The 12,421-nt window shown below is 35.7% G+C and overlaps 2 protein-coding genes and 1 long non-coding RNA gene across 4 annotated transcripts; 1 reads left to right on the forward strand and 2 right to left on the reverse strand.

Annotated features, from left to right (window-relative positions):
• Positions 1-240: 240 nt before the first annotated feature.
• LOC119190549 (lipid droplet-associated hydrolase) lies at positions 241-3,007 on the forward strand. The gene is made up of 2 exons (XM_037442709.1): positions 241-772; positions 1,808-3,007. The coding sequence occupies exons 1-2, from the start codon at positions 589-591 to the stop codon at positions 2,521-2,523; spliced, it is 900 nt and encodes a 299-aa protein (XP_037298606.1). The 5' UTR covers positions 241-588; the 3' UTR covers positions 2,524-3,007.
• A 1,604-nt stretch (positions 3,008-4,611) lies between these two features.
• Positions 4,612-5,666, reverse strand: LOC115443763. The gene has a single exon (XM_030169317.2). The coding sequence runs from the start codon at positions 5,528-5,530 to the stop codon at positions 5,021-5,023; it is 510 nt and encodes a 169-aa protein (XP_030025177.1). The 5' UTR covers positions 5,531-5,666; the 3' UTR covers positions 4,612-5,020.
• A 19-nt stretch (positions 5,667-5,685) lies between these two features.
• Positions 5,686-8,397, reverse strand: LOC119190551. 2 transcript variants are annotated; one of them, XR_005112997.1, is made up of 4 exons: positions 7,935-8,397; positions 7,310-7,442; positions 7,091-7,208; positions 5,686-6,028 (listed from the first exon to the last, which is right to left on the reverse strand). It is a non-coding gene; the product is annotated as an uncharacterized LOC119190551 (long non-coding RNA). The 2 variants fall into 2 exon arrangements; XR_005112996.1 differs by lacking the exon at positions 7,935-8,397 and having other exon boundaries at positions 7,310-7,539.
• Positions 8,398-12,421: the final 4,024 nt, after the last annotated feature.

A 12,421-nucleotide genomic window follows, 5' to 3' on the forward strand; every position in this document is an offset into this window, starting at 1 on the left:
ATTTTTGTCTTTTTTTGTTGCGTTCCAAATAAGCTTTGAGTAAAAGAGATAGACATATATATTGACAATTCTGCGTCGATTTCCCTAACATAAATATAACTTATTCATATAGCTAACTTTTGAGGCCTGTCCTCTTTATATTTAGTCATTGGGTTATCACTCAGAACAATGACAGGTTATCACCTAACAGCCATAAATACATGAACTGACAGAGTAATGTCAAAAACTTAGTTCGAGATCATTATTTTTGACAACAGTTAGTTATAGGCTCAGAGTTATAGAAATAGGACAGTTGACATTAGTATTGATAAGCTCTTGCTAATATTTTGTTTTTAGCAGACTCTTAATTATTTTAATATTAACCTATAAAAACATATAGGTAAATGAAACACGAAGTATAAATTTATACTTACCAAATACGATCTGATAAGGTCACGTTTTGTGTTCCAAAATCAATGATAACACTGAATTAGACACCTAAATAAATAGTTATAAAAGGCTTTCAATCTTATAAGAATAAATTAGGTGAATTTGGATCATTGAAATACTTCTATGTTATTAACGCTTTGTTGTATTTAACTCAATATTATGAAAAATATATTTAAAGTTATAAATTCTATCCAGACTCATTTGATAACGTGGGGCGATCCTTTTGACTGTAGCGGTCAAGATGTAATTATATGCGTTACGGGTAATCCAGGTGTTACAGACTTTTACATAGAATTTGGCACAGCACTACATGAGAATACTGGTCTGCCTGTTTGTGTTATTGGTAAGAACATTTTTGATTATTTTATACTCTATTGAGTAAAAATAAGGTAAAGATACCTTTAAATAAGTCAGGTGATGAATAATATTGTAGCCAGTGTAAATGGCTAGGATAGGATTTTCTTAGTTAGGCTAATCATTTCCGATGTTTTCGCATAGTTGAGAGAAATCTATAAATAAAATCTCATAAAATAATTAAATATTACGGGCATATTGTGTCAATCTGGTTATTATTCAAGCAAAGTTTTATGTGATAATTTAATCATTTCTGCACCTTTGATGCAATGCAAAGTATAGGCATATGTGTAAAGTATAGGCATTTGACTAAAGAAACATTAGAATCGGTAGGTTAATTATTATTAGGTAATCATAATCTCTGAAGGCAACATTTACCAATAAAATAGATATTTATAGGAACCACGTCTTATAACATAAGTACCTACTAGGTATTGCTCGCGGCTTAGCTCGTGTAAAAAGCCATTTCCGGAACAAAAATCCATAAATCGCTGTAGAAATCCATGGGGCTATCAATGCAATGCCAACGCCATCTACTTAGAAATCAGATTTAAAAAATTAAATATTTTACAAGGGACCAAATTACCAGGTTAAAAGGTAGCCTATAGGATAATCCAGGACGGTCTCTCTGTAGGCCTATTTGTATCCAAATCCGTTCAATCTTTACTTCTAACAATAAACAAACATCCAAAAATTTTAACAAACATTCGCATTTATAATAATATTAGTAAGATAATAGTTAATAAGCAACTTTTGTTTGAAACTTGAATCAAATTGTTCAGAAATTCAATAGTTTATAAAAATCTTATAGATGCACATACCTGTTAAACTGGCTACGATATGATTCTATCACGACTACCCACATTAAACCGTCATAATATTATATAGATATTATCCAAACTTGACAATGGTTAAAGAACACTGTTCATTTTGGAACTTTAAAGTATGATCAAAATGCAAAGACTTTAAACAGTACATACTTAGGTAGTGTTTAGAACTCTTTGTGAAAACTATAATTTTTTAGGTCATGCTGGCCATGAAGAAGTTCCAGACAAGAAATCAAATATGCTGCAAGGTCAAGAAAATTTATTTAATCTAGAAGGTCAAATCGAACACAAGTTGGATTTTATCTACAATTACGTTGATAAGCGTAGTAACATGCATCTTATAGGTCATTCTATCGGGTCATGGATGATTCTAGAAGCATTGCAAAAACATAGTAATTTAATTAATAGAATTTCATCAATCAATTTGTTATTTCCTACTATCCAACATATGGCAGAAACGAAGAATGGTATATTTTTGAATAATTTCATAAGGAATTTTCATACAATTGCGTTGCTTGTTTTTACATTAGCTTATATGTTACCTAATTATATCAAATCACTTCTAATTAAAATCTATTTAAAATTTAATTCTCTACCTTTACATTACGAAGAAAGAATTCAAAAATATTGCAATCCAAGAGTCGGTGAGAAGGTGCTTTTTTTAGCTTATGATGAAATGGACAAAGTAACATCTTTAAACAATTACATAATAGAAAAAATTAAACACATGACAAACATTATTTATAGTAATCATGATGGTTGGGTGCCAGTCAAATATATGGAAGACCTAAAATGTTATCAACCTTATCTTCAAATGAAAGTAGTAAACATTGACCATGCCTTTGTTTTGAAGTCTGCAGAAATTATAGCCGAAATGGTTTCAGACTATATTAAATTAAAGCTTAATAAATAGTCTGGGCTAGACATTACCATAGAGTGAATATCGTGTTAGGGAAACTAGGTAATTTAGATAGGTGTATATGTTTAAATAAAACGTGAAGTGGTTATGTGTGGTTAAACACTCATACATACAGAGTAGTATTTTGTGCATACTGTCCACTTTTTTAGTAGAGAAGGAATTTGCTAATAGGGGTAATTGGGGAAAACTTGCACTTCGGGTAATCTTTATAGATATTATGATCATACTATGAAACACAGCTACAAAGTTGCTGATTCAAGCTAGTTTTGTGCGACTGTGAACTGGCTCGTCGTAAGAGCCAAAACATCAGCAGTATGAGTCTACTTGTATAATATCTTCCATAATATAGATAATTTAAACCATACAAATGTATTTATTATCTTATTTTCTTTAGATATAATGTTCGTAATAATTCTATACTTATCTGTCTTGACTAAGAAGCCGCCATTAATTGTATTTAAATACAAATATAGTTTTATGTTGTATTATTTCTTCTAAAAAAATTACCACCATTTCAAAAAATATTCCCTTTTTCCAATCCATCGCTAAAATGGACCAACCAGAACAAAGTTTTTTTTTAGATAGTTACTAATTACCGAAATAAAATTATTGAACAGATATTTTCCCGCCGATGTATTTATACGTGTGTTTGCCCACGTTGAAACGTCGGAAGTAACATTAATCAAACCGTTGTAAAGATTCATATTGCTGCTTCATATTTTAGTAATTTTTTGTTACGTATCCGCTATTATTATTATGAGACATTGGCGAAACCACCGATAAATAAACGATGGAAGCCATAATATAAAAGTTAATTTAGAAAATATTGATTATAGATTGAGGAAGATTCAGGAGTCTCAATCAAAATAGGTTTTTTTTTTAAATTCAGAACGAGCGATACATTTTGAAGAACATATTCAATATAACATGGACAAAGTATCGGCCATCGCCAAGCTGCGGGTACAGGAGCATTTCTTTTATGCAAATATTTTGACGCACCTTGTCTTGGTTTTAAATTTACCCACATGTTCTTGCACAAGTAAAAGGTATACATATTATATTAGTCAGCATATGAATTGTGTCATAGTTGTATATCATATTTTGGAATATAATGCCAGTAAGAAACAATTGTTTTAGATATGTGCTCTTTAATTTAATAAAATTACCTGTTATATTACAAGTCAGAGATAATTATTATTTTACATGTTTTGTAATAATAAGTAAATAACAGTTGAGACGACCACACAAGTTCATCTCATCTTATTTATTACAATAATTGAAAATAAGTACATACAATCAAAATGAAAGAATATAAAATGAGTATCTGATAAACAATAATAAAATTGTAAATGGCACTGAAAATAAATAAACAAAAAGGTCATCAACGGGTCAGCATTTACAACAAATGCCTGACACAAATACAATTTAAGTTAATAAAACGCACACTTCGAGAAACTCGTTCAATTAGGAATCTATCATACAAGACAGCAGATAGGTGTTTTATAATAGTTTTAATATTGAAATGCCGTAACGAAAATACAAGAAGATACAAGTTTAAAACTTGAATTGAAAGTAATAATCCCAGACACATAAGGTATAAAATGCTATAATTATTGTATTTCATAATGTGTACAATAAAATAAATAGTATCCAATGGCAACAATTCTTTTGATATTATTTTCCAACAGGCTGTACATCGGAACATGTGACGTCACCCTTAGTAAGAGCTTATTATTTGGCACTGTACTGAATCTGACCGCATATTATTACCCTGCAGATCAAAGAGGACTATTTTACTCAAACAGGCATATACTCTAGTGAGAACATAGATAAATATAATGTATAAACTTTTCACAACACAGAGATTCGCCACCTCCGATCGATCACTGGGGCAGATGGTCAAATGTGGACTGTTTACGGTTCAGTGTTTAGTGGGACTTTAACAACGCTCAGGTGACGTGCGCATGCGCACATATTTGAATATGGAATGTATGCATGTACGACTCATTGATCAGACCTACCGTTATTCACACAAAATTTGTTATTGCATTTTGGTATAGCAATAATGAATACTTGTCGGACTATGGTAACGACTTTAAACAATGATTTATTTCATATCATAACTATCTAGAAATATTTACAATATTATGGAAGTACACATCGTATAGTATAAAGTAACATTTTGTAGGTAATTCAATCGAAACGGATACTCTCACATACTTAGTTGTGCGTTAATTTCATAGCATGCAGTTCAAATCAACTTCGCAGGAACCAGACGCATAATACTCGCGTCTCAACTGTGATGAAAATGGTCACGTGACAATAAATGAAAAACAATCACTCGAACCGGCGCACCGGCGGCACCAAGGAGCAGCGCCTCTCGTCACGGACAATCGAACACGATACAAATACAATTTTGAACTCTTACATCTAAAGGGATACAAAATTCGCACTAATAATACTCGCACGTCCAAGGGGACGAAACGTCGCTTCAACACGTAGTCTCCAGCAACGGGTCCGCCGGTCGCGCGCGGTCTGGCTCTGTCGCCGAACACACCAGCCGCTGCGACGATGACTTGTATAGCCGGCGCGGCCGCTCCTCCTCGTCCGACAGCGCCCGCACCGCGCCGCGTGCTGCCAGCCGCGCCGGCGACACGCGCGCCGACCGCGGCTCGCACGTGCACTGCGCCGCGCAGCTCGCGCCCAGGGACGCGCCCGCGCGCCGCAGCGGCGTGCGCACGCGCACCACTGCGCCCGTCGCCGTCGCACCACTCGCCGCAGTCGACGCTCCTGGCGCCGTCGCACTACTGGCGCGCCAGCATTCGCAACTCTCACTACCGCACGTGTCGCAAGATACTGGTGAGCGCCGTTCGAGTCGGGGCCGCCGAGGGTCCCGTCGTCGCTCAGGCTCGACGGCGGGCGGATCGTCGGCGCGCGGCGGTGGGAAGCGCACCCAGGGGTCGCGCGTCGACCGAGCCGCAGCCAGGTCTAGTTCGCTCATTTTGCGCCATGGGTCTGCGAGCGCGGAGGCGGCACGGTCGCGGGCGCGCCGACCGTCGTCGAGCGCGAGCGGCGACGCGTCAGGTGAGGAGCGCTCGCTGCGCGCCTGGCGCGGCGCGAGGGCGGCGCGGGGCCGTGCGGGGAGGGCGCGGAGAGGCGCGCGGCCGCTCGGAGTGGGAGCGCGCGCGGGGGGTGTGGGCGCGGCTGGCGGGCGTGACGTCGCTGAGCGAGCGCAGGTGGATGCGGCGACGGGCGCCGTCGGGCGAGTCCGTGTCGGTGACGTTGATGCTGATGTTGTGTGCGGGCGCGGCGGGCGCGGCGGGCGCGGGGGTGTCGGCGTCGGCGGCGAGATCGCGCTGCGGACTACCGTTGCCATTATTGGCATTATTTTTGTTGGGGCCGGCCCGGCTGGGCCCGGCCCCCGCTAGCTAGAGGAGTCTCTCTGTCACAGAACTAGAAGTGCCGGAGCTCAGTGTCGAAGCTGGATTTTGGTCGTCACCTGAAATGTAATATTATGAATTTATAATTGTACTCTAACATGATACTCGAACCGAATTTTCGTAATTTAAAGTCAACGTTTAATTATTTAATGCTCAAATTATTCATTTTCCTTAGTGCCTATCAATCATCTATCTATATATATATATATATATATACTATTATATAGAGCTGAAGAGTTTATTTATTTGAAAGCGGTAATCTCAGGAACTACTGGTTCGAATTTAAAATTATTTTAGTGTTGGATAGTACATTTATGACCACCAATAGGTGAGCACCATCATTAATAATCATGTATGACGGAAATATTCCTCTTAGAAATGTCTAAAAATATATTTTAAAACAAACCCCCCGCCGCTTCTATCTTTGATTTGAGTGCGATAAACACAAAAAATATTCAACGTATTTCGATGAAATATGCTATGGGAGACCCTGGAAATATATACTCAGCTAGACTTTTATCCCAGAAAATTCTTAATTTATTCAAGCGGGCGAAGCCGCGAGCAAAGCTAATAAATTAATATTAAGTGCAATCCTTAAATGGATATGAGGTTCCGATTATTTATGGTATGCCAACGGCGGCAACTTCACTCTCGTGAGTATGCCACCAACATAACCGGTGTGTTATGAAAAGATTCGTGTCAGTTACAACAAACACGTCGTATGTGATGTGACGCCCTGCCATAGTGGTAATTTTCAGACGCATGGCGTGTGCTCCCTTAGATGCCAACCTATTAAATATTACTCAACGTAGCAAGACAATACGGCTTTTATCTACTACCGACGTCAGACATATTATACATATTATACAAAGTTTATTGGTAAGATGGTTTATATTATCTCAATTTGCACTTTATATCTGTTTATTATTTTTCTTTAAGTACCTACATTTATATGTAAGAGCAAACATTACTTTATCCGCGGTCGAACAGGCAGATTGCTCCCCTTCTGTTCTGTGAACATGACTGTTACCACCACATTTCAACTGACGTATAATTTCAAATTTTACAAATGAAGTACATAATGCGTATAATTTTATAAAATAGGAAACATTTTAGATCACCTTGAATTGTCTGGCCCGTGGCCGGCAGTCTTTGTCAGTTGAGCAATTCTACAGATACAAAACGTTTCAGTCTGTCGAGATACTGATTGAAGAGTTCGACATCATTATGTCCAGCACCCTGCAAAACGCAAATTATGTTTAAACGTCAGGGAATGGTATAGGCATGATAGATAAAAGCAAAAACATATTTAGCTATGTATATTCATAAACATTGGTTACCTCAACCCAAAGTGGTTCCACAGCACGCGGACAGCGCTCGTATATGGCGAGTCCGTGGGAGAAGTCTATCACCTCATCCTCAGTTCCGTGGATCACCAGAACTGGCGAGGTAACTTTAGGGATTTTATCGATACTGAAATTAATAATATAGCCATTTTAATATTTAATTATTCCATTTCATTAGCAAACAATTAAACACATGAATAAAATAGTTAATAACGATTCTGTTGCCTTTAGTTTTACAGTGTTACCGAATGAACCAAAGTAGGTTATCTCACTGTTCGAGGCACCTACACACGCATTAAGTGCCGTAGATAATGTGGTGCCGTAGGAAAACTATTTAAACATAAATTACGGTGTAACCATAAGTTCTGTCTAACTAGATTAAAAAAAAGATAATTATATTATTATTCTGTCCGAAATTGGCAGTGATTACTGTTCTGTTTGACTTATTGTTCCACGCTCTAATGGCGCGAAGACCATGAAGCTGTGGCTCTGTAGCCTAGTTAGTACACGTGGTTCTGTTACGCAAAGCTTAAAATGGAATAAAGTTACATGATTCTTAACGGTATTCATCATTATAGAGACGGAAGAATGCCGTGCGCGCGGTAATAACCCCGCGCACCTGAAGCGGTTGAAGGTCCTTGGTGACGTCTGCATTATTCATAATGCGGATAGACCGTCGCGAAGGTGCAATTCGTCCAAGCCATTAGATAAGTAGTCGGCAGTACTTTCCCGAAGATGGAAATAACACTCCATACCTGGTGGTGCCTGCACTATATACAAATTAATTATAAAACTTAATAAAACTGAATAGCTCTCCACTCTGCCTCTTACCGCACGTCTAGTTAGAAGCATATTGCAATCAATCGTATGCAATGTCTTGTCATCCGAATTAATTGTTTAACTTGCATTGAACTGATATCCCAGTACAACGCCTGTCAGGGTGTGTGCGGATCAGGCGAATGCGTTGCTAATCTAAGTACGCAAGTATACCCTTACTGCAACTATTCGTGCATTGTCTTTATCCAATACTAATTTAAGACGTGTATACAACAATGCGCGTGTATGCGCCAAGAGTACTTTTTTCGATAGAAAAATGTTTGAATTAAATTTCTCAAAAATGCATAACATAATACATATAATATATACATTCTTGTGTACACGTGATTTTAGGTTTTGAATTTGTTGAGTTATTTATGTGATTGATAGTACCTACATAATATACATTGTAAAGGTGATTAATTTAAAAACCATATTTATAAAAAAATCCATATATTGCCTAATTGATAAAATTACTTTTTATTGTTGACAGACATTTTGATAATAAGCGAATAGGGAAAGCGTAGTAGAGTTATGTATAAGCGTAACATCCAGTTACTGATGTAACTGTGGACTGTGCAGTAATCGTTGTACGAGTCTTAGCTCAATACGAGTCCTTATAATGTGTGGGGCATCGAACAACAGAAATAACTATAAAAATCGATATCTCCAACAAATACTGCTAACAATAGAAAATAGAAAGAGTGTTAAGACATTTGTTTGCTAATCACGCATAAACTGCTATTAAGTATATTTTATTTCAGGTGAATTAGACCACCGATAGACCAAGCCTTAGAATTACTTAAGGTACTGGAAAATATGTGTTGTGTGACATGTACTGCCTGTAACAAACATAAGCGTAGAACTAAACCTGTCAACACGCGCGCAAACTATACTTATAACAGGACACCAGTCAGACCATTGAACACTGAGAAAAACATATTTCCTTCTGAACACCCGTGAACTAAGGGGGTCAGGTAGTTATTTATCCTGAGAATTATATAATATGCATTAAAACCAGATATATAGCAGCAAATAAATATGAATATTTGTGTTCATTAATTAAACGCTACATATTATATTATTTTTGTTTGTATGTAATGTTCATCACCACCTTATCACCTACGTCATAACTACGAGTCCGCACTGCGCGGCAGGAAAATATTACATCAAACATGGATATTCCATTGATTTTACATGCTAGTAGGTACAGCGTAATAAAATATGTTTCAAATAAGTATATTATAACATAATTAATATAGTTTTGAATCAATCAATCAGCATTTAATATTTAAAATTTCATTATTCAGTAACCTGATAATTCACGACTTAAACAATTTGCACAGATATCATTAATGAACATAAGACAAACATCGATGCTGATAATTCTTATAAAAACAAAGTTAATTAATGAGTCATTGCAAGGTTAACCTAAACAATGTTATGTAAACATAGGCACTTTATTATATGCTTTCTATAATTTAATGATATACTACTTATAAGTAACCGAGTCGTATTTATTGAAGACAACCTTCATAATGTTTATGTAAAATCTTACGAATATGAATGTGAAATGTAAAGATTTCGAATGTTAGGTATAGGGTTATATCATTATACATTTTGTTTCGGCTTTAATCTGGGTAACTAAAGTATAAGTAATTTACACGTCTAGTTAGTGATTAGTTTTCGCAGTTGAATGTAAAATAATTAATAATCATGGATATTTCTGCCTTTAAAATTTCGTCATATTAAATTTTAAAGGCCGAAATATCCATGATTATTAATTATTTTACGTTTTTCTTTCAACTGCGAGAACTAATCACTAACTAGACGTGAATTTAAATTCTTTACTTGCCAATACTTGTTTAGTTACCCAGATTAAAGCCGAAACAAAATGTATGAAAATGGACCTTGAGGTATCGCCTTAAATACTTAATGTTTCTTGGAACTTTAAACATAGAAATTGTTGATTAGGTTTTGTTTAAATTTGATATGGGCATAATGATGGATTTGTTTTTGTCATGGACGAATACAGTGACTTTTGTTCCGGGAAAGGCTTTTCACGCGGGCGAAACCGCCAACAATTATACCCAGTTGAAGAATAACACAAACATTGATTAGAAACAGATACCACGAGTTTTAGATAATTATATTATTAAAATGTGTGATATATCACTGATATTGAGAAATTGTGATAATAAATTGTTTATTAACTCTAGCTTTTGTGTAAAATAAAAATGCTTTGTTTCATAAATGTAATTATATGCACATATATTTAGTAGCTTCTTATTTATGCGTTCGGACGTCCTTTTCGCAATGTCATGCTTTGTTAACTTACCAATGATATTTTTGTCTGTATTAAATGAAATTCACGCAATATTTCTATATACAAGTCTTTGTTCTATCTAGGGAATTTAGGAACTCAAACATTCCTTCACATTCATGATCTCTATTCCTTTTTTAAAACCTGCAGTTTACCATGATTCTACTATTTGGGGTATTTGATACATTTGTTAGGTGGTCCAAATTGCAGGCCACTTAACATCACATTACCCACATGTTGGGTTGCTTACTTATTTATTTCATTTAATATCTCATATTTTGTTAAAATATGCTACACGTTTAGGTGTCGCGTCATTAGTCGATAGACAACGCCCTACGAATATGAATTGTGAGGATCGGTTTTCGATCCATACGCATACTGCTCGCAACATGCTCGCAATAAACATTGTATGTGCCACCGTTTTGTTTCCAAAATCCTTTTTTAGGTATTGTAATTTTTGACTGATATGGAGATAGGTTCGCCCACAAATATACATTATCTGTCGAAACATTATAAACACAAGTATAAATATTTAAGTCCATGTGCCCAGATACTTACATATATGATATTAGATATATTCTACCTGCATAGTAAGCCGAAAATAAAATGCAGTTAAATTTGATGTATAGTTAGGGGGGCCTATACCGTCTACTGGGGCATATCCGTCTTTTAAGTAAAATAGTCAAAAATCTCCTATTTACCTATACTGCTTTCGAAGCTGTCCTTTAATTAGATAACCCATAATTGCAAAAAGACGGATTCGCCCCATAGACGGCATATGGCGCTCTGATATATTATATACAAATTATTAAGTAATGAATACGGAATTTCTTTCTATCAACTTATTTTGTGTTGACCATACTATGGGTCATATTTTCGATGACAGTGTAAACTTATAACGCGGCAGCGTTACGGTATCTTTGCGAGATTAGTGTGGAATGATATTTTGTATGCCAAGTTCAATTCTATTAAAAGCGCACAGTCAAAATAACGTGCAGCATAGATAATAAGGCACCTGGATCCCTTGGTGGTAAAAACATAATAAATAGTTTTGTTATATTTATATCTCTGACTTCTGAGCAGGTTATATTATGAACAAGTAACACTGAGACAACATCTCAGTACAACAAAACAATTTAAAGTTTTGTTAATATAATAATATACTCATTGTACTGGGGGAAATTATTTATCCATACAAATGCCGAATATTTTATACAAGAAAATTTTGAATGTACCATTGGCAAAAGTTGATTTTATAAACAGGTTTATTGTAAAAACAATATTTAATTGGTATTTCTCATGTGTAATAAATGATATATTCTACAAGGTGTTTGTTGCCCATGGTCCTGCCTGCATAAAAAAATATTTATCAGATTTAAAATCCTACTGTGCACTTTTCTGCTATGAGAGTTTTGGTCTATTGGTGCACTGAATTTATTCCAGAACTATTGGACAATAAGAAAATGCTAAAGTAATTTCTATTCAATGATCATTTGCATTGCTGCCCACTGTGGTGGTGAATAAATGAGATGTTTAAACTTCTCAACTTTTATGCTATATTTTTCCTCCTATTTCATTGTTGCTACTTAATAATATTTATAAAATATGTCATTTCTTTGTGGACACTTCACTGGTTTGACTGATATTTATTTATATGTGTTAATGTATACTATTTATTTCTGTAGATACATAATATATAAATAAATTAAGATACTTAAGACAACTGTATTTAAAATCAGGAAATTGATTAGCCATTTAGCTCCTTATTTCTCTGCATTATAGAAAAGGTTACTCTGACATTTTATTTTTCGCACAGTCAAGCAAATTGTTCTTCTGGTGGTAAGTACAAGGAGTGCATTGGCTTCCCAAGCATAGTATCAACATAACAAATATTATTTACAAAGTATTGCACAGAAGTGTATATATTGTTAAGTTTCATAATGCTCAGTAATGTGACTGGCTTCTGT

Source organism: Manduca sexta, chromosome 25 (assembly GCF_014839805.1).
Source record: "Manduca sexta isolate Smith_Timp_Sample1 chromosome 25, JHU_Msex_v1.0, whole genome shotgun sequence".
In the NCBI taxonomy this organism is placed as follows: Eukaryota; Metazoa; Arthropoda; class Insecta; order Lepidoptera; family Sphingidae; genus Manduca; species Manduca sexta.

What these genes read in the sequence shown, in the direction of transcription:
- LOC115443763 (XM_030169317.2), bottom strand. Translation starts at nt 5,530, where the DNA reads ATGAGCGAACTAGACCTGGCTGCGGCTCGGTCGACGCGCGACCCCTGG.
- LOC119190549 (XM_037442709.1), top strand. Translation starts at nt 589, where the DNA reads ATGAAAAATATATTTAAAGTTATAAATTCTATCCAGACTCATTTGATA. An exon ending in TCTGCCTGTTTGTGTTATTG is followed by an intron (nt 773 to 1,807) that starts GTAAGAACATTT and finishes ATAATTTTTTAG; the next exon opens with GTCATGCTGGCCATGAAGAA.